The sequence below is a fragment of the Coregonus clupeaformis genome, chromosome 19 (assembly GCF_020615455.1).
Source record: "Coregonus clupeaformis isolate EN_2021a chromosome 19, ASM2061545v1, whole genome shotgun sequence".
In the NCBI taxonomy this organism is placed as follows: Eukaryota; Metazoa; Chordata; class Actinopteri; order Salmoniformes; family Salmonidae; genus Coregonus; species Coregonus clupeaformis.
In genome coordinates, this window is record NC_059210.1 from 56,405,639 (window position 1) to 56,428,213 (window position 22,575).

The 22,575-nt window shown below is 42.9% G+C and overlaps 1 protein-coding gene across 1 annotated transcript in view; it reads right to left on the reverse strand.

Moving 5' to 3' along the window:
- LOC121532316 (G1/S-specific cyclin-D2) overlaps positions 1–12,999 on the reverse strand; it is a 44,157-nt gene extending 31,158 nt beyond the window's left edge. The window contains exons 1-3 of the mRNA XM_041838184.2: positions 12,216–12,999; positions 10,640–10,855; positions 4,816–4,975 (exon numbers count right to left, since the gene is read on the reverse strand). Of these exons, the coding sequence (XP_041694118.1) occupies positions 4,816–4,975; positions 10,640–10,855; positions 12,216–12,410 (571 nt within the window). The 5' untranslated portion in view covers positions 12,411–12,999. The remainder of the gene's footprint in view (positions 1–4,815; positions 4,976–10,639; positions 10,856–12,215) is intronic.
- Positions 13,000–22,575: the final 9,576 nt, after the last annotated feature.

The window sequence follows — 22,575 nt, forward strand, 5'->3', positions numbered from 1 at the left end:
GGGGGATGACCGCAGCAGCTTTCCAATCTCTGGGGATCTCAGACGTTACGAAAGAGAGGTTGAACAGGCTAGTAATAGGGGTTGCGACAATTTCGGCGGCTAGTTTTAGAAAGAAAGGGTCCAGATTGTCTAGCCCAAATGATTTGTAGGGGTCCAGATTTTGTAGCTCTTTCAGAACATCAGCTGTCTGAATTTGTGTGAAGGAGAAGCGGGGGGGGGGCATGGGAAAGTTGCAGCGGAGGGTGCAGAGTTGGTGGCCGGGGTAGTGGTAGCCAGGTGGAAAGCATGGCCAGCCGTAGCAAAATGCTTGTTGAAATTCTCGATTATTGTAGATTTATCGGTGGTGATAGTGTTTCCTAGCCTCAGTGCAGTGGGCAGCTGGGAGGAAGTGCTCTTATTCTCCATGGACTTTACAGTGTCCCAAAACTTTTTGGAGTTAGTGCTACAGGATGCAAATTTCTGTTTGAAAAAGTTAGCCTTTGCTTTCCTGACTGCTTGTGTATATTGGTTCCTAACTTCCCTGAAATGTTGCATATCGCGGGGGCTATTTGATGCTAATGCAGTACGCCACAGGATGTTGACATAGGCTGGTCAAGGGCGGTCAAGTCTGAGGAGAACCAGGGGCTATATCTGTTCTTAGTTCTGTATTTTTTGAATGGGGCATGTTTATTTAAGATAGAGAGGAAATTACTTTTAAAGAACAACCAGGCATCCTCTATTGACGGAATGAGACCTATATCCATCCAGGATCCCTGGGCCAGGTCAATTAGGAAGGCCTGCTCGCTAAAGTGTTTTAGGGAGCGTTTGACAGTGATGAGGGATGGTCATTTGACCGCGGACCCGTTACGGACGCAGGCAATAAGGCAGTGATCGCTGAGATCCTTGTTGAAGACAGCGGAGGTATATTTAGAGGGTAAGTTAGTCAGGATGATATCTATGAGGGTACCCATGTTTACGGATTTAGGGTTGTACCTGGTAGGTTCGTTGATAATTTGTGTGAGATTGAGGGCGTCTAGTTTGGATTGTAGGATGGCCGGGGTGTTAAGCATATCCCAATTTAGGTCACCAAGCAGTATGAACTCTGAGGATAAATGGGGGGCAATCAATTCACATATGGTGTCCAGGGCACAGCTGGGGGCTGAGGGGGGACAGCCCGGCCCGGCCTGTTCCTGCCCCTTGCACCGAGCCAGTGGTGCGCGTCGCCAGCCCGGTCCGGCCTGTTCCTGCCCCTCGCACCAAGCCAGTGGTGCGCGTCGCCAGCCCGGTCCGGCCTGTTCCTGTCCCTCGCACCAAGCCAGTGGTGGGTGTCGCCAGCCCGGTCCGGCCTTGTTCCTGCCTCGCACCAAGCCAGTGGTGCGCGTCGCCAGCCCGGTCCGGCCTGTTCCCCTCCCTCGCACCAAGCCAGTGGTGCGCGTCGCCAGCCCGGCCCGGCCTGTTCCTGCCCCTCGTACCAAGCCAGTGGTGCGCGTTGCCAGCCCGGTCCGGCCTGTTCCTGTCCCTCGCACCAAGCCAGTGGTGCGCATCGCCAGCCCGGCCCGGCCTGTTCCTGCTCCTCGCACCAAGCCAGTGGTGCGTGTGTCCAGTCCGGCACGGCCCGTGCCTGTTCCACCGGTGCCTGGTTCGGCACCGGTCAGCTGCTCTACTCCGGAGCCAGAGGAGTCCGCTCCACCGGTGCCCAGTTCAGCTCCGGTCAGCTGCTCCACTCCGGAACCAGAACAATCCGCTTCACCGGGGTCCAGTCCAGCTCCGGTCAGCGGCTCCACTCCGGAGCCAGAGCAGTCCGCTCCACCGGTGCCTGATCCAGCTCCGGTCAGCTGCTCCACTCCGGAGCCAGAGCAGTCCGCTCCACCGGGGTCCAGTCCAGATCCGGTCAGTGGCTCCAGTCCGGAGCCTGAGTAGTCCGCTCCACCGGTGCCCGGTCCAGCTCCGGTCAGCGGCTCCAGTCCAGACCCAGACGTCAGCCCCTCTCCAGGTTCGGGGTCTCCCACACCAGGGTTCAGACAGGGCTTGGAGTATAGTGGGAGGAAGGAGAGGGGAAGCAACGCGCCGAGGTCTAGACCAGACCAGGGGCGCAACAGGGAGGCGATGAGTCAGAGGTCGTCACGCCCTGAGCCGGATCCGCCTCCGAGGCGGAATGCCCACCCAGCCCCTACCCTGTTATGTTTATGTTGTGCGGTCGGAGTCCGCACCTTTGGGGGGGGGTACTGTCACGCCCTGACTCTGGGGACTCTTATTTGTTGAGTCAGGGTGTGTATTTTCTATGTGGTGATTGTCTATGTTGTATATTCTAGGATTTGTATTTCTATGTTGGCCGGTGTGGTTCCCAATCAGAGGCAGCTGTCGCTCGTTGTCTCTGATTGGGTACCATACTTAGGCAGCCTATTGGCACTAGTGTGTTGTGGGATCTTGTTCCAGTTAAGGTATGTTGTGCTGTGCTGCCTTGGACTTCACGTTTCGTTTCGTTTCGTTTTGTTTGTTGTTTTGTCGTTGTGTTTAATATTTAATAAACATGTACGCATATCACGTTGCGCCTTGGTCTGACCTGTCTGTAAGCGAATGTGACACCTGGATAGTATGATAGAGCTCTGCAGGCTATTTCTACAGTAGATTGCAACTCCACCCCCTTTGGCAGTTCTATCTAGACGGAAAATGTTATAGTTGGGGATGGAAATTTCAGAATTTTTGGTGGCCTTCCTAAAACAGGGTCACAGATTCTCTGTGGAAGAAGGAGGCCATAATCTCCCTTAATGGGCTTGTTTCTCCACCATTATCCTGTAAGCTTCCCTGGGGAGACGCTGGTGTTTCCTATGGAGTGCCCCCGCTGTGCTGACCCTTACATGCCTCTGCATATGAAATGTAGAGCCGGTTCTTTGTCTCCTTTCTCCGGCCGCTAGCCGAGCCCTAGCCCATTTGCATAGTGCTGAATGAACCCTCCCTCATTATTAATTAATACTGAACCGGCCTGTGCCGCCCGGCCCGCAGCCACCTAACCAAATCCCCACAGAGTCCCTCGAACATAACTTTTCCATGAAAAGAGAGGAACCATTAAAAATGAGAGGATTTTTTCCAAGAAGAGGGGGTGGAGGTGGGGGTGAGTCGAATCACTTCTATGCATGAAATACTGAGACCCCAAGTGATCTGTTGTCAACTGTCTTGCAAATAGCAAAGCCCTAGAAACTTCCTCCTCCAGCTTCACCTTCTAAGCATGTCTAGAGGGGGATACTCAGGGAGGATTCTCACCAGATAGTTGAGTTGATTTATGGCTGGGAACGTTGCACAAAATGGGTTTTGAATTCCCACAGATGCACCAAATTGTTCAACTCGCTCTTTGCCTGGATATGAATCTGAAATCTGAGAAGAGTATGCAGACAAAATGGCCTGCTGCTAATCCTAGTTATCTGCAGCAAGGCTACCTTCTACAAGATGTCAGGAAGACATCTCCCGCCACAAGACTCATAAATGTATATCCACTGCCTCACTGAAGCAATTGTGGACAAAGTGCACTGGGAGCCTTGCACAATGTTGCTTTGGGAATAGGTCCGATCACTGACACAGTCGTTCCTCACAGTAATCTCTCCATTGGCACAGAACAGAAAGGAGAGCATGAAGAGAGAGAGAGAAAGAGGGAGGAAAAGAGAGAGACAGAGACAAATGGAGAACAATGGAGCCAGTTCCCATGGAGACCATCAATGTGCTCTGTCTTTCACAACATACAATATCCATTGCACAATCAGAAAAGGGATTCCACATCAAAAGTGGCAATGTTTAGAGACCTGTCACCGTAGCTCCCTCCCTCCCTTCCATCCATACACACACACTCCTCTAACACCACATGGATCTCACCCATGTGGGGCCAGAGATGGGACCCTGGGGTGGAGTCCAGAGGGGCTGGGAGGGAGAGGAGAGCCTTGCTGCAGCAATGTGTGCTGGGAGAACCTGCGCCACAAACACTCCCTGAACATGGGAAAGTCATCATGCCCTCAAGCAGTAGGGAGGCGTAAGAGAGGGAGACGGAGAGATATGAAAATATGACATGCCTCACTATTCGGCACTGCAGGAACAATATACTCCTCCTCTCTTTCTTTCTTTGCTCTTACCCTCCTCCTCTCCAGTTTTTCAGATCATATTTAGAGAATCTCCTCTCACTCCCACAACTCGATGTTTGATCTTGAAGAAACAATCCACCCTGGAGAGCAGAGGAGACAATGCCCAGTCCCACCCCCGTCAGATCCTCCCTCGGTCCCGGAGCACACAGGAACATGGGAATGTCCTTTAAACCAGGCCGCTGCCCTTTGAAATGTCACTCTATTTTCTGTTAGCCTCTGATATCCTTCAGAATATGACCGTACCAGCCGCCGCAGCCGTAAGAGAGAAAGATGATGGACGTGGACATGAGACTCTCACAGACACGTCCTCCATGACACATGCTTTTCTAAGCCCCACATATTTTCACATTGAGGTAATACATCTCACTTAAGTTACAAGGCGTCACGACACCGCATGATGGGGGGGCCACAAAGCCACCTGAATGGGGTCTCCTCCAGACATTGTTCCTCAGAAAGGAGATTTTGATGTAGAGACAAGGATATTTTGCAACAGCCGCAACTATGTTGACGCAAGACATCAGCACCTAATTGACTTGGCAGCACATCCGTTATCGTTTTGACTTACAAAATGTGGCATGGGAGCCAAAAGTGATATCAGATGGCAACCCACATCCCCATTGGCTCATCTTTTGATGACATAAATGTTTCAAATCAAAGGCTGTCATTGTCTCCCAGTGAGACTTCAGTATCAATAAAGGATGCAACATACCTGTGGCACAGAGGGCGATGAAGGTCTGCACATGTTTACGTATCAGCGCCAGCTTGTCCTCGGGCAACGGCAGCTTCCTCACGATATGTTCGATGAAGTCGTTTGGTGTGACAGCCGCCAGGTTCCACTTCAACTTCCCCAGCACCACCAGCTCCCACTCCTGAAACAGATAGAGAGAGAGAGCGAGAAAGAGTGAGTGAGAGAGCGAAAGAGAGAGAGCGAAAGAGAGAGAGAGAGAGAAAATAGAGAGAAAAAGAGAGAGAGAGAGAGCGAGAGAGAGAGAGAGGGGGGCAAAGAGAGGTAGAGAAAGAGAGGGAGAGAGAGAGAGACTGTTTTATGATGAGAGCAGCTATAAGGGGGGGGGGAGCGGGGGGTGCTGTGGGATTATCTAAAATAGGGGGTAGGGTTTCAGATGTTTTCGGAAGATGGGCAGGGACTCTGCTGTCCTATCTTCAGGGGGAAGCTGGTTCAACCATTGGGGTGCCAGGACAGAGAAGAGCTTTGACTAGGCTGAGCGGGAGCTGCCCTCCCGTAGGGGTGGGAGGGCCAGGAGACCAGAGGTGGCAGAACCGAGTACTCGGGTTGGGCTGTAGGGTTTGAGCAGAGCCTGAAGGTAGGCAGGGGCAGTTCCTCTTGCTGCTCCGTAGGCAAGTACCATGGTCTTGAACACAGTATAAATTATACATGTACAAATGCATGACAAAATGCACAGCAAATAGGTTAGCACAGGATAGCATAGTTTTACCTTTGTCATAACCTGTTGAAAGCCATTAAGTTTTACCACAGTTAGGGCCTGTTTTGCTACTTTGAGCACCTAGCTATATTCAAATTGACGCTGTCTCTGTATTCGATCGATAACGTTAAACAAACGCCAAAAAAAGACCAACAGACCTAATTTACAACGATTTACAGCTCACCTGGCACACAGACAAAACAAGTGTATACCTAATGTTTGATGTGAACAGCATAAAAGGAGAGGCTTAAAAAAAAGATATCCCCACCTAGCATAACTATAAACTAAACAACAGTTTCCCTAAAACTAATCAACTTGAACTTGTTCAATTGTGAGCAGTATCCTCAACTGCACATTCCAAATGTCTATTAGTAGTAGCCAATGACATACAGTGAGGGAAAAAAGTATTTGATCCCCTGCTGATTTTGTACGTTTGCCCACTGACAAAGAAATGATCAGTCTATAATTTTAATGGTAGGTTTATTTGAACAGTGAGAGACAGAATAACAACCAAAAAATCCAGAAAAACGCATGTCAAAAATGTTATAAATTGATTTGCATTTTAATGAGGGAAATAAGTATTTGACCCCCTCTCAATCAGAAAGATTTCTGGCTCCCAGGTGTCTTTTATACAGGTAACGAGCTGAGATCAGGAGCACAGTCTTAAAGGGAGTGCTCCTAATCTCAGCTTGTTACCTATATAAAAGACACCTGTCCACAGAAGCAATCAATCAATCAGATTCCAAACTCTCCACCATGGCCAAGACCAAAGAGCTCTCCAAGGATGTCAGGGACAAGATTGTAGACCTACACAAGGCTGGAATGGGCTACAAGACCATCGCCAAGCAGCTTGGTGAGAAGGTGACAACAGTTGGTGCGATTATTCGCAAATGGAATGGAAGAAACACAAAAGAACTGTCAATCTCCCTCGGCCTGGGGCTCCATGCAAGATCTCACCTCATGGAGTTGCAATGATCATGAGAACGGTGAGGAATCAGCCCAGAACTACACGGGAGGATCTTGTCAATGATCTCAAGCCAACTGGGACCATAGTCACCAAGAAAACAATTGGTAACACACTACGCCGTGAAGGACTGAAATCCTGCAGCGCCCGCAAGGTCCCCCTGCTCAAGAAAGCACATATACATGCCCGTCTGAAGTTTGCCAATTAACATCTGAATGATTCAGAGGAGAACTGGGTGAAAGTGTTGTGGCTCAACTCGCCGTGTTTGGAGGAGGAGGAATGCTGCCTATGACCCCAAGAACACCATCCCCACCGTCAAACATGGAGGTGGAAACATTATGCTTTGGGGGTGTTTTTCTGCTAAGGGGACAGGACAACTTCACCGCATCAAAGGGATGATGGAAGGGGCCATGTACCGTCAAATCTTGGGTGAGAACCTCCTTCCCTCAGCCAGGGCATTGAAAATGGGTCGTGAATGGGTTTTCCAGCATGACAATGACCCAAAACACACGGCCAAGGCAACAAAGGAGTGGCTCAAGAAGAAGCACATTAAGGTCATGGAGTGGCCTAGCCAGTCTCCAGACCTTAATCCCATAGAAAATCTGTGGAGGGAGCTGAAGGTTCGAGTTGTCAAACGTCAGCCTCGAAACCTTAATGACTTGGAGAAGATCTGCAAAGAGGAGTGGGACAAAATCCCTCCTGAGATGTGTGCAAACCTGGTGGCCAACTACAAGAAACATCTGACCTCTGTGATTTCCAACTAGGGTTTTGCCACCAAGTACTAAGTCATGTTTTGCAGAGGGGTCAAATACTTGTTTCCCTCATTAAAATGCAAATCAATTCATAGCATTTTTTACATGCATTTCTTTGTCAGTGGGCAAACGTACAAAATCAGCAGGGGATCAAATACTTTTTTCCCTCACTGTATAGGCCTAGCTTAAATTACATGGTTTTATTTTTCTTGGGGGGGTGAGAGGTTATGTTTGAGTTGTACGGTTGCCCTTGTTTCTTAGAGAAGAAAGGGTGAGTAACGGAAGGAGCTGGTGACTAATTTGGGAGAAATTGTGTGGTTTGCGACTGTCCTTGTGACTGGGACCTGGGATGCTAGTGATTTTCCCCTTCAGAGAGTCACATGGTTCTGGTTCTTAGCCATGAGACGGCACCGGTCCAATGTGGCAGCCATTAACTGCCTTCAAAGCTCCATGACACGGTAATTCTGAACCGATGACCAAATCTCATTCCCAATATCAGGTGAACTGTATCTCTCTCTCCTCTTCTCTGAAAGAGGACCACACACTATAGATGGCGCAAGCAGCACTTCATATCCCTATGATACATCCCTATGATATCCCCACTTCAGTTTCACAGGGTGTTGTGTTTCCCTATCAACTTACAAAAACAGTTAAAAACTGCTAAGGTTCAGTGAGTCACTTCTTAAGAATGCCACAGATACCGCTGAGAAAGAGGCCGTTGACAAAATAGATGCTGCGGTTAGAATTCAAGGAATCAATGAGGAATCGTATAGATAGATGGCCCTGACTGTGACCTAACTCTTGTCCACACTCTGCAGTGTTTCCCCTCTCTATCATTAGAGGTCTGCTTTCTGCTGTGGTAGAAAACAGACACGAGCTGACAGACAGAGAGAGAGAGAGAGAGAGAAGAGAGAGGAGAGAGAGAGAGAGAGAGAGAGAGAGAGAGAGAGAGAGAGAGAGAGAGAGAGAGAGAAGAGAGAGAGAGAGAGAAGACAGACACAGAGAGAGAGAGAGAGAGAGAGAGAGAAGACAGACACAGAGAGAGAGAGAGAGAGAGAGAGAGAGAGAGAGAGAGAGAGAGAGCAGACACAGAGGAGAGAGAGAGAGGAGAGAGAGAGAGCGAGAGCGAGAGAGAGAGAGAGAGAGAGAGAGAGAGAGAAAGAAAGAAGACAGACACAGAGAGAGAGAGAGGAGAGAGCGAGAGTGTGAAAGAGAGAGAGAGAGAGAGAGAGAGAGAGAGCATGAGAGAGAGAAGACAGACAGAGAGAGAGAGAGAGAGAGAGAGAGAGAGAGAGAGCTGTGGCAAAACCTTGCAACACACCCTCCATGCAGGCACCCACTTCCTTCTGCTGGTGCCTCCGGTCCCACCTTCTGGGTGACATTGTGGTTTCTTTTACAAGAAATTGTTACCAAAGATGGGGACAAAAAAACGATCACATGGGCCGAGCAGCTGATCTCCTGTTTCCTGTATCTATCTGTCAGCCAAAAGATTGCCTTATAGAGAAGCTAATTGTGAACACGCCCAGGCAAGCCTTGTGAAACCATCTCAGGAACATGGTACTCCTCTGACCCATGCCTAAACAACATGTATGGTAGATACAGCCCAGTCCTGTCCAGTCCAGCCCAGTTCCCAGCAAAAGGTGGCTCTTCACCTGATGTTGATCATGCTTTTGTCAGCAAGTAATACAGTAACAACCAATGAGAGTGATAGGAGCTAAGGCTGTCCCTCCTCCTAAGACCACTGATGCAGGGCCTGTCATCACAGGCAATGGCTGGCCTCTCAAACCCATACATACTTAGTACCACAGCATCGGGATCAGCAATCAACTGAGGAGGTGGGCCAGGCCCAGGCAGCCCCCAAGCTCTCAGCCTACACAGCTGAATAATATGTGGCCTCTTTCACAACATGGGTGGGATTGACTGTTGTTTACTAAAGAATGTTTATGTAGCGTCGCAGAGGAAATACTTTTCTGATGTGAGAAACTGACTATTTAAATGTTCACCACCACTTGGGGTTGAACTAGCTAACAACAGACGTCTGGTCCACCATGACCCTATGAGCTTGCCAAAGGCTCTAACTTTGGGGTACCAATGACTACAGCAGTAACCCTAACCAAGACAAGCAGGATGTGCCCACACCAGGTCAAGTGAAACCTTGTTGTGAGTGCCTACAGCCAAGACATCCAATCAGTGAACAAATCCAATGCAAAATTGTAATGTACTGTATGCAAGTAATAAGCATTGTTTTCTAACACATTGGAAAAGGTGCTTTTTGAAGCGGGATCTACAAAAACCTGTAACAGTGTCCATTCTGTGAAGACATTTATGTCAAACCTTGAGTAGAGCAAACTTGAGGTCAAAGACAAAACTCTGTTTGGCAGGACCATCAATATGTGAGTCTTCCTCTCTGTAGACTTGAAGCCTCTAAAGATCACTCACTCCTCAGATCTAAACCTTGGCTTCAGTTCAACGGCTGACCTCGTTCTACTGCAGATATTTGCCACTAGATGGCGATAGAGACCACTGTACAAAAACCTACTGTACAGTCCAATATACAGGTAACTGCCAAAATAAAGGAAACGCTTGAGTAAATGAAGGATACAAAGTATATTGAAAGCAGGTGCTTCCACACAGGTGTGGTTCCTGAGTTAATTAAGCAATTAACATCCCATCATGCTTAGGGTCATGTATAAAAATGCCCAGTTTCCCATAATTTTGGCTACCATGGCTAGAAGAGATCTCAATGACTTTGAAAGAGGGGTCTTAAAGGAGCATGGGGGGTTTAAAGGGTGTGTGTGTGTCTCAGTCACCAGATCTTAACCCAATTGAACACTTATGGGAGATTCTGGAGCGGCGCCTGAGACAGCGTTTTCCACCACCATCAATAAAACACAAAATTATAGAATCTATTGTGGAAAAATTGTGTCGCATCCCTCCAATAGAGTTCCAGACACTTGTAGAATCTATGCCAAGGCGCATTGAAGCTGTTCTGGCAGCTTGTGGTGACCCAACGCCCTATTAAGACATTTTATGTGGGTGTTTCCTTTATTTTGGCAGTTGCCTGTAGTATGGTACAGAACTCTTGGGGGACAAAGCACTCTGGGTCATTCCTAGAGTGATGGGGCCCAAACATTTAATCTAGGTTTGCTGATGATTTCAGTAAATTATATTCCATAATAGTTTATCCTTAGAGAAAATGGACAGTAGCCTATCTAATATGAATACATATAAAACATATATATGCAAATAGTTTTTGAGGTATGGCCCATAACATTAACATTGACAATTAGCCATGAGTTTCATATTTGACAAAGCCTCAATAACAATCTGAAATGTAACTCATACTTTTGTTGGCAGAAACCAACTGTTGCTTACCAGCAGCTCCTGTGGTCTGATGGAGTTATCTGTGTAGATGCAGAGTTTGTCTGCAGTTAATGGACGAGTTTCTTTCAATTTGGATGCAAGGAACATACAAACTGCTCCAAGAAGTTGCAGATTACACTTTCTGGTTGGAACCACGGCTAAAAATCTGTCCAAGTAGTTCATCGCCAAGGGAAAAACTTCTTCCTCACACTTCTGTTCTTCACAAACCTAGAGAGAGAGGCGACTTGTGACAATGTGCAGCATTTGGCATAATCAAAATCCAGTTATTTCAATTACCTAAAATGTGTTCAATACATGTGAAACATAAAAATTATAACGAAATGAAGGAAATAATGTAATAGCCAGATATGCATATAAATTCGTCGAAACCCTTTGGGACCTGTCCAAGAATTGAGCCCCACCCAGAGTTGTTGCGACATCATCAATAAATTCTAAATAGATTATTTTCAATGTTTGAAAAAGCTCTCAGGCACAGGCTGTCAATAGACTCGCATTCCTTCAGTAAGAAATGAATTCAAGTCACAATCACCCAGCCAAAAAACACCCATGGAACACAGTACCGAACCTCTTTTTCTTTCCTTCGTCATATTTTCATAAAATATTTAAAAATATAAATAAATTGTCTACACCTAAAATGTTCACATCATAATGAACACCAATGTCTTTCACATCAGACCCGACAATTGATAAACATGTAATTTGAAGATAAATGCGAAATAATTGTCAAATGTAAAACGAAGTAGCATATGGCTGCTCTCGAGTGCGTCACCGCCAGGTCGAAATATATTTTCAAAAATTAATATAAAATATTTAATGAATCATAGTAAAATAACTCTTACATGAAAATAAAGCTCTGACGGTCAGGTTTCTATTCAGACCATTCCCAACAGATTATGTCAAACAAAGTGTAAAAAATCTAACTTAATTCCTGGGTGACGGATTTCAATGAGGAGACCAAAGGGACAGATAGGCCCGCGCCCCTTCCGCGATCCAATATTTAAAAAATAAATAGAAAATGTTTGATAAATATTTCGCATTCATTTCAATGATGACTATGTAGTTTAGACACTGCACTTTCATTTCTGCCACGTTTCAACTACTGTTATAGCGTTTATGACCTGTAAAATCGTCAGAAAAATTGCAACAGTTCCTGAAAAAACAACATGGCGTTAGAATATAGGCTAGAAAAGGGCTAGCATTGAACTGCATACGTGTGCATGGAAATATTTAGACAATTTTTTTTTTAAATAACAAAGAATCCCGTGCACCTTTCCTAGATCAGACCTATGCAAAGAAAAGCTTTATCTTGTGATAGACTACACCGCTGTAACCACCTGTCAATGTATCTCAGACATAATCGTCAGTGACTTGGTTCAAAAAATACAACCATATAAATAAGAGAAGCTAATTATAGGCTATCAGGATTGTATATTCGGCAATGTGATGTGCAACCCTCCTCTTTCTCACACCATGCAAACTGGACAAAATGACAGAGCGAAAAGTCAGATTTTAGTGTTTTGAGATGAGTAGTGAGAACAAATTGCCTACAGAGTGTTTCGGTACAAACCTCCAGCATCCAAGTAGCAACCATCCTCCGCATAAATGGCTGAATATCTTTCTGAACGCACTTGAAATAAGAACATTGGGGAATAAATCGTTCTTCAATGGTCAACAGGCTTTGTAAGACCCTGTCATCACACAGAAGATTCGGATCAGGACGAGCTCTTAAGATGGTGTCCATTTCGAGGCAAAGCAGCTCCATGGTCGTTTCAGTTTTTAAAAAGTCAGGTTATTCTTGTGAAAATACTATAACAATATTGCTAGATGCAAAGAAACTGGAAGGAAAGTATTTTGGAGGCATAAAAGTGAGACTGCAGGGCTCCCAAGAGTAGTCCTGCCTCTCCTTGCGAACTTCTTCCTCTCCCCCTCAGTACGCTTCTACTTTCTTCTGGCGATACATTTTAAGCCTGCCTTTTCCGACCAAGTGTCGCGAGCAGCAGCGCAGACCTCCCTATGTTGAGCAGTTACTCAAACATTTGTTCCTCTTTTGTCTCCACTTTTACATGACAACTTTATACTTCATATTTATTTTATTTTATCATGACAAAAAGCTATATTACCACAATCAAAACCCCACCCATGCGTCACATGAACAAATAGAGAAAATGTACTTGGATAGTATAGGCTATATAATTGTAACAATTCTTCATGTATTCATAAATAATCCCTTTACAGTTTTTCTGCCTTCAGAGGGGATGTAGTCTAGTGCTAAACTATGCATGCAGGAATAGCAATGTACCCAATTTGACAACTTTATAAACATGCATTAGGCTAATATTATTTATGTATTTCAGTTTATCAACAAAAAAAACGTATCCTTGTTGATTTGCTTGCTCTTTTTTTTCTAATGCACTTGATTAACTTCTAATCGTCCCCACCCTCCCTCCCAGTCGCTCTGTTTTTTCTAATGCACTTGATTAACTTCTAATCGCCCCCACCCTCCCTCCCTCTCGCCCTCCCCGACACATACACACACACACACACACACACAAAGGACTACCATAACTATCTTTTATATAGCAACAGCTCGCTTGTGGTTGAATGAGATAGCTTTCTAGGAAATGCAATGCAGCATAAAAAAGTTGTTGCGACAAACTTCTCTTATAGATAACACCACGATGACAGCCTATGCTCTGTATTGGACAACTGCATGTATTAATATATACATATAATCCATATTGTTGAGGTTGTGATCATTACACTCATATGCAGAAATATACACATAGGACCCATGTCCAATACTTAATTATAGGCATCTTGCCTTGATAAAGAGCTGTTAAATATGCTACAGTGTAATGTTGGAGGAGCACTAAGCAGAGCTGATAGTTTGCCAAAAAAACTTAGTCTCTAATTATATTCTACACCCAAAGGTATGGATTGTGTTTTAAATGCAGAGTGGGCAGTCTTTTGCTGCGCTCAAAGTTGTTAAATTCCATTCGAGTGGGTGTCTCTATTGGTCTGAATAGCAACACTTTTGTTATTGTACTTGTGAGAGAAGTGGGAAATGTCTCTTTAAAGCATTTTTTGTCTCGAGATAGTTTCCTCCCCTTGTCAACATTTGCATATAGCCAATAGGTATTCTGCGCGTGACCGAGGCTTGCCGATTGTTACTGGGCAGACTTCTATTACATAGGATATCTTCGGAGAGCCCGGGCGGTCCAACTCCTGCAATAACTAACTATTTATCAATTCACACCATTAGCTGATGTTATTGCCCCCCTAGCATAGATAGAAATCGTAAAATGACATCCAACAATCAAGCAATCAAGACATGGCAAAGCAACACATTCCAAATGGATGGAACCTCCACATCACACAAGTTTTAAAGTTTGAAGTAAAAAACTATTTTACTTTTAAAAGTAAGAAGTTCGAAAAGCAGACTAAGCTACTACAATGAAGATGAACATTTCTATAACTTGTTTATTATACCCCAAAATGAGAGAAATATAGCCTAGGCTGAGGCTATTACAGTAAGCAACCGTTTCTTAATTGGTTCCATGATAACCAATTATGTTGTTATGACAACCACAAATCTTAAAACTACATAAACGAGGCACTGAGTGATTAACCCCCCCCTCCCTTTTCTGTCGGAATGTTTTGGACTACAAGAAAGACAATCTTTTAGTAGGCTACATCAAAGACAATAAGGGAGGTTTTTCAACGAACAAATAGTTTAGCCTACTAGCCTACACATCCAGAAAGTTGCTCGTTTTGTGGCAGTGTGTAGGGAGTCCCTGACGCATTTCAATGAATCACTCTGTGATAAATTAATTCCCTCAGAGAAACAGAATAAGCAATCAAAATTCTACCTCGTGCAAACACATCTGTGCTATAATGACTGATCTTAAAGACTACATTGAGCCAAAATGCGCACAATCATGTCCAATGGAAGTTTATACTTCGCCAGACTGATACGCTTGTGATGCGCCTTGATGGCCATGCTTCTCAACCACCTCCTCGGGTGACAATATGCATTTGTTATAATATCCATTAATTTATATTTCAACCTATTTATCATATTTCTGCTTTCAAAATTGGGACTTATTTTAGGCTGTTCGTGTTCTAATTGCCTCTGCATCTCATGACTTGCTCATTCACCTGTCACTGCCATCAGAAATTACTTTTTTATGTCCATTTCTTGGACAGCATGTTTAACAAAGTGAAAAATAAAGACTGCCCAATAAGCCCATTTGTTTTCTTACTTCCAACAAAGACAAACGTTTTGCTGCAGCTATTATCAAATGGAAAATGTAGTGTTTAAACTCTCTTGAGAACACAACACTTTGAAAATTAAGATCCCCAAGTGGTAGATTTCTTATGACGATAAGGTTAAAGTTTACAATGTCTTCGAACAAATGCACACAAAAAAACGGTAAATCAGCAAACGCATACCATTCGACAATCACTCTACGGCTACAGTAGCGGCTCAGCACCATAGCCTGAAAGAACCATGCTGTATTTTCGCGGAATAATGACGTCACCGCAGGCTCTGAGGAGCGTCAAACGCAGCGGAGGCGCAACGTTATTTCCCGGATGCATGACATTTACATGATATCCAATGGGACACACACTCAAGAATATTGCAACATTTGTTTCAAACTTTATTCTGAGTTGATAGGGAAGTTTGAAAAGATATCTCACCTCATATCTCACCCGTGACTGCAATGGTTAGTCTCAAAGTTTACTCACTCAAAGGGGTATGAAGCAGCCTACATAAGGTTTTGAAATAACGGGAAGATAATGCAAGAGTGTGGGGTAGGCTAGACAGCATCCTTAATGTACAAGTGGGTTGCTGCCATCAAAACAGGAATTATGATGTTTTTAAAATGTGTCAAATAAACAGACATGGGCATTTTGGAAGGAACTTTATGAGTTTAAGGTTTCAATGTTCTACAAACGACAGCAATAGACTAAACAATCTAAAGAAAAATAAACCTTTTAACATTCAAAATTCTGAAAATTGACATATTTGAACTGAAAACCATCTAGAATTTCTATACCAACAAACATAGGTTATACTTTCAAATTCATAAATGTTGATAATTTTCCAACAACTGTTCATAGTATATTTCTGAGAAATATTGTTTATCTTCCCTTTGAGCATGTTTACAGATAAATTATATATAAATTAAACAACCATAATGTGTTCATTGGGCTGCTACATGGAACTGTATTTGAAACTACTACAAAATAATTATCAAACAGGTTCAAAAAGGAATTCTGAAAATAAGTCATTTCCACAATGTTACTAAATTAGGTTGTGTGAAAGTTGGCTGATTTCTAGATAAACCCAATTAAGGCAGGTGATAGAAGTATGTTTTGAAAAACACATGGAATGTGGCTTCCGATAGATCATTCTAACACACCTGCAGCCAAGTGCAACAGCTGCAAGCTGGTATTAGTGCAGTTCTGCAATGAAAAAATAACATATTTCTAACCAGATAATTAACATAGGTCTATATGGAAACACAAAAACACATTTTGTTATTCACATACACATGAAAAATCTAATAAATGGAACAAGTAACTAGATGTCTCACAGATTATATTAGAGGGCAAAAGGTAGAACGTGGCAAATCCACTTGGTTTGAATGCCTTCATATCATTTCAGACTGTATGTACCAATATATATATTGTATTTGTCCTTTTTAAAAGACTGTGTCGATGTTAACAATAACCTTGTTAATAGTGTTTAAAGAATGGGTTGATTAAATATAAATACATTAAACCATTCAATTATTTATAACATAATAACATTAATAAAGTTCACTATTTAATTTCCTAAATTAATATATATACTAATGTTATTTATAGAAATAGCTTTTGTTCTCCTATTCCATACCTTTGGCCTGGTGTGAACATTTTAACAGTAGCCTATATGTTGTTATAAAAGCAGCAATTGAAACCCAAAAAGTGTTGTGTTACATGTGACAACTGTGAAAAGCAGAGAAAATATTCCCTAAAAATTACCAAATAAATAGAACATATAGTTAATGTAATAAAACATTACAATAAATCAACCATGACAGGGTCAGAAATGTTGTATGACAAAAATCATGTGCATATACTGTTAATGCCAATTGATAGGAGGTCCAACTAGTGACTCCGACCCACTCTGTGTTTACATGTGTTCACCATTCACTAACTACCTCACTGGCTGACTCCAAACACTGTAAAGTAATGTACTGGTGTAACAAACTCACCATTCACTCTTATGGTAATTCAAATAGTTCATTAAGACGTTTTAACACTAGGAACTCCTCTGGCATTGTCATCTAAAAAATTGAATCTATGGAGTATAAAGCAGAACCTTATCAGGCAAGTTATGTAGTTGACACTTACAAAGCAATGCAAACTCTATTTCCTGCATTAACCTGAGCTTGGACATCTGTTATAACTCAACAAGTCTCCTTAGCTTGTCACACACAAGCAACACAATATATTACATTACTACTCCATGTAGTAACAACCATGTAGTAAGACTGCACATTAGGCAGTTAGGATGCCAACATGCTGAACGTGGTAGAGAGCTCCATCCATCCATCAGCCCCTGACCATGTTGTTATTGTTATTATTATTGTTATTATTAGGATGACAAAGATGCTACCAATAATATACACTAAATGTTTCAGTTCAAAACATCTTATGCATGTTTATAATTTGCTTAAATCACACATGCTCATAGCTTATAACAGCATTTCTGTTATTTTGTTGTGGTTGAACAACTGCAGATGTCTGAGTAAAACAATAACAAAACAGAAATAACTTGTCCATCCATACCACAATACCAGGCTGTTTGCAATGCTCCATTGGTTAGACTTATTTACATAACAGTAATGTTATTGCTGATATCAACAAAGAAGTGCCAATACAACTGTGTGATAATAGTGTCCTGTATCCCTCCTAATCGTAGAGTGCAGACACAGTACAGTATGTAGACTATCTGGACAATAGACAGAACCAGAAAGCCAGTTAGCCATAACTGTATAACCACCCAACACTGTGTATTTCACACAATTCAAATTGTCTGCTTTAAACACAACACACTAGATTAGGAACACATACATCCATGTTTGATTCAGCCCAACATATTCATTTGATTCGATTATAATATGTTTCGACCACATTTCTCAAAGATGAAGTGGCATAACATCACAGCAAAAGAGACCTGAGTTTGGTCTACACTCTTAGAAAAAAAGTGTTCTCCTACGGCTGTCCCCATAGGAAAACCCTTTGAGGAACCCTTTTTGTTTCCAGGTAAAAAAACTTTTGGGTTCCATGAAGAACCCTTTCGACAGAGGGTTCTACATGGAACCCAAAAGGCTTCTACCTGAAACCAAAAAGGGTTCTACCTGGAACCAAAAAGGGTTATCCTATAGGGACAGTCACAGAACCCTTTGGAACCCTTTTTTCTAAGAGTGTAGAGAGAGCAATGGATAAAGGAGTAAAAGCTATTCCAAACCACACACATGGAAAGAGGATAGGAGGGATATCTAGAGAGCCAGCTCTTGCAGAATATACCCACCAGTCATTTCACTATTTAGTGAAAATAACTATGTGTAATGGATTGATTAAAAAAAAGAAAAAACGTTTATTGGTCGAATACACAGATTTGCAGATGTTATCGCAGGTGCAGCGAAATGCTTGTGTTTCTATCTCCAACAGTACAGTAATAATACCTAGCAATACACAACAATATGCACCTAATCCAAAAAGTAAAAATAAAGAAATTAAGAATAATTAAGAATAAATTAAGAATAATCAAATGCTACAGGCTACATTCTCAACCCCTTTCCATACTCTGACGTGTTTTAGAAACCAACTTACTAAATTCACGAGGGTTGTCCCTGGAAGCTCATGCACCTGTGGGATGTTTTTATTCTTTATTCTCACCATTATATTACTGCTGTTAAAATGCAACTTTGACTCACAGCCAAACTCCCTCAGACATTCTTTATGCAAAGATGTCCTCCTGCAAATTCTTTAAATGTGCTCTTATATTAAGTCCAAAAACAGGGCAAGAGCAAAATACCTACGTTTAATTATCATCTCCCGATGTCTCGGGGGCGAGGGGTGGGCGTCGGGGGGGCAAGGTGAATACCCTCCCTGTTAGAGAGATGAATTGATGCTGCAGACAAGAGGTACATGCTTCAGACCTTCTCATATGCTATTTGGGGGGTGGTTACAATCAGTTACAAAATTGCATTAGTGAGGACCTTGTATCATATGACTGATATTACAATATTTGCAGGTGCATGCCACAAAAAGCTTGGGAACAGATGTGCTCTAGACACGGACAAAGAGAAATGAATAACACGTAGCTGTATTCTGGTTGTCATGCAACAAATCTTAAAAACACCAACTTCAGCCACATTTCTTCCCTTATTTTTTCGAAGCAAAGCATTATAATCAATCAAAGAAACAGCTCTTGAAAAGTAAAACAAAAATACAAGCTAAAGCATCATTTATAACTAAAAGCGATCTATCAAAGGGGTTGCTGACAGCACATTGAGGGATGTATGGGTTCTCTCCACAGAGAGGACATAGTTGGTGTTGTTCTACCTGCATGGGACATACAATAAGGATGTCTGTAGAGCACCAGCTAGCCAAACCCTCCCTCTGCCAACAGAGAAGAGCCAGTCTGCTATTAATGGACCTTTATTTACCCTTCCCTCCTCTCTCACATGCTTGACCCTGCCTTTTGAACTCCACCAACAATCTTTCATGAACTCATCAGAGGAGAGGAGATGAGAGGAGAGGGAAGATCTGGGGCACAGCTTGCCAAGGAGAGTAAATATTCCCTTGCCCATCCAGAGGATACTTTATATAGGTTTTCCTTTCTTTCTCACACTTGTCGGATAACACAACAGCACATTTTTGAGTGGAGCAGATCAGCTGCTGCTGTGTCTTCACCCCACTGTTTCCCTAGGATTTTCATATCGGTAGCCATTAAGTTTGTCACTCATGCAACAGCTGCTTACCAATATCATACCAGAGCCTAAGCTTTTTTCCCCTCCCTTCCTTTGCAACCCACACATAAAAACAAAGGCATTGTTGGTCAGAGGGGCCTTGATACAGAATCCAGGACTCTCTGGGGGCAGGTTGTGTCCCTCATGGTGTAATTCTGCACAAGAAGGCACTCCTGATTCCTGGTAATTTAAAACGTTGGTCCAGAGGGAGCAAAAACACCCACATGTCCAGACCAAATGTGCATCATCCCAACCTTTTATTGTACTGCAGGACAGTCCCCAATGGGTAGTGTTCATTAGGCACCAAACAGAAGAAAACTGACCCGAACAGGGAGAGACCACCTGGACCTTAAAAACATTTTCTGTTGTGTGCCTTAATGAACTGATGACTCTGATGGCTAGTTCCTAAGGAATGTGTTCCCTTTGTTGTCTGAGTGGAAACTTCAAACTTCAGACTTTAATGTATCCTCAATATGTTCTCTCAGACAGATGTCAGTTTGAGACAGACAGAGAGACAGATGGAATGAAAGGCAGCCAATCCCCTGGGAGGTTTAATTACATTTTGTCTCTGAAGATCAAGACATACAGTCAGGTCCAAAATTATTGTCACCCTTGATAAAGATGAGCAAAAAATACTCTATAAATCAAATAATTCAAATACTGAGCTATATTACATGCTCAGAAAATTTTTCAGTTATATTATTTTATATTTGGAACTGTATATTAAACTATAGAGTACTTTGGCATTAATTGACGCCAATGCTTCAGAAACATCCAAAGGAACAAATACAAGGATTGATAACTTATTTGTCTACACGTCAAATGTAATCCTGATCATACAGCATACAGTTTAAGTTGAGTGACACCCAATGTTGACACCTGCTGCAAATTGCCCAGAGAAAGAAACGTTGCCTCTGAGTGAGGCATTCATGCGAATCATGTTTAATGTATGATTCATGCACCTCTCCCTGTTGGGAACGAAGAAAAATGCTGCCTATTGACATTATGTTTGTCAAACAGACAAAAAGCTGTGCTCATTGTGCTCATTGTCGTGTCATTGCAAACACCTGAATTTTGCGCGCGCACACCCAGTGGGTAAGGGCCCCATATTCACTGCAGTGTGTGTGGTTAGGTTAGGGCCCCGAAGATCTCCAGCACTAACAGATGTTACATGAGAGTAGGACCTGGGTATAGCAAAGATGAACTAGATTACTTAAACAATTATACCGCTCTCATTTTCCATCCATACCCATCAGGTGTTGACTCATCTGGTATATCTAATATTAACATGGAACAGTCTGGGAAGATAAAAAAAGAACCATAACACACATGTTGCTGGTTGAAGACAGACACTGACACAGATGTAGACATGACAGAATTTGGCAGTACGTCCAAACACGTGTATGGCGTCGTGTGGGTGAGCGGTTTGTTGATGTCAACGTTGTGAGCAGAGTGCCCCATGGTGGTGGTGGGGTTATGGTATGGGCAGGCATAAGCTACAGACAACAAACTAGGGCTGTCCCCGACAAAAAAAAAATCTTGGTTGACCAAGAGTCATCTGTTCTTTCGACCAATCGGCTGGTCGAAATGTTTAAACGTGTTTTTCCATATATAGACACACCCAATGTGTTTTAATAAAAGCAACTATATGTAGGCTACTGAGCTTGTCTGATGCTTTAAACACACTGTGATTAAATAAATAAGACACACAAAAGAGAGCCAGAGATCAAGATAGCCAAACCAGAAGAAAAAAAACAGTTCCCGAACCTCCTCCTCCCACTGCTGCTGGCCTTTGCAGATTCTGCCATTAAGCTCCTGAAGTTGCCGGTAATAGGCTACTCCAGGGGACAGCAACCTTTTCCATTTGGAGTGCCAATTTATCTTACCATTTCTACCGATCTGCGTGCCAGTTTTGATTTTCATATGCACATTTTCATGGAACAGTTTCATTTATTTTATAATAAAGTCTTCGTATCTCAAAATCATTGATATGTGATTAATAAAAATGATATCTAAATGAAAATGATACAAATCTAAAAGTAACTTCTATTGCCATTGCCAACTATGTAAAAATAGCCTACATAAAGCCAACAAATAAAAACATTGCAGCCTGCAGGTAGAAAATATCCTTATAAAAATAAATCAAATTGGCTACGCATGGCCTGTCTGCAAGGAACTTGAAACACTATCAACTATCAACCTGGTCCAGCCCAAAGCTTGTGCTAATAAAATATTCTGGACCCTCAGAGTTTCCGGTGCCAGTGAGCTCCGGACAGACACAGACAGCTGTAGACTATTTGTGCAAGGGATAAGAAGTAATCAGGTACAGTAGGCCTATTTTATGATGTTTCCACCAGATCAGAGCATTACATTTTTTTCCTCTTTCACACTGAGTGGTTATCGAAAGGGAGAGAGCTGGAAAGATTTTTCAAATAGGTTACATAGAGGAACTATTGTCATTCTCAATGGATGTAAAAACAGACTTTGTTTACTTGCTGTTTGAGTTGAAGAAGAAATTACTTTGAGAAGCTCCACAGCTCATTACTGGTCGTGAGTTAAGACAATCAGAAATACTATCAGATCCCCAAATGGGCACATTTATAGGCCTACATTTGCGCGTAGGCCAGGTAGCCTAGGCCTAGTTCTATGCGTAATCAGGTGCGTGTCTTTACTCAACATTGACAGTAGCGCTCCAAACAAAACGCAATGAATTAATTGACAACTCGTAAATGGAATAAAATAAACCAAAACTTGTTTCTCGCAAGTATAGCCTAGGTTGTGCGCTCTGCAAACAACTTGTCCACTCCGACAATGAGAACTGTAAAATACTGTAATAATAAAATATTGAATGCATTAACAGAAATTACGGTAACCAAGCAAATATTGTAGATTAGAAAT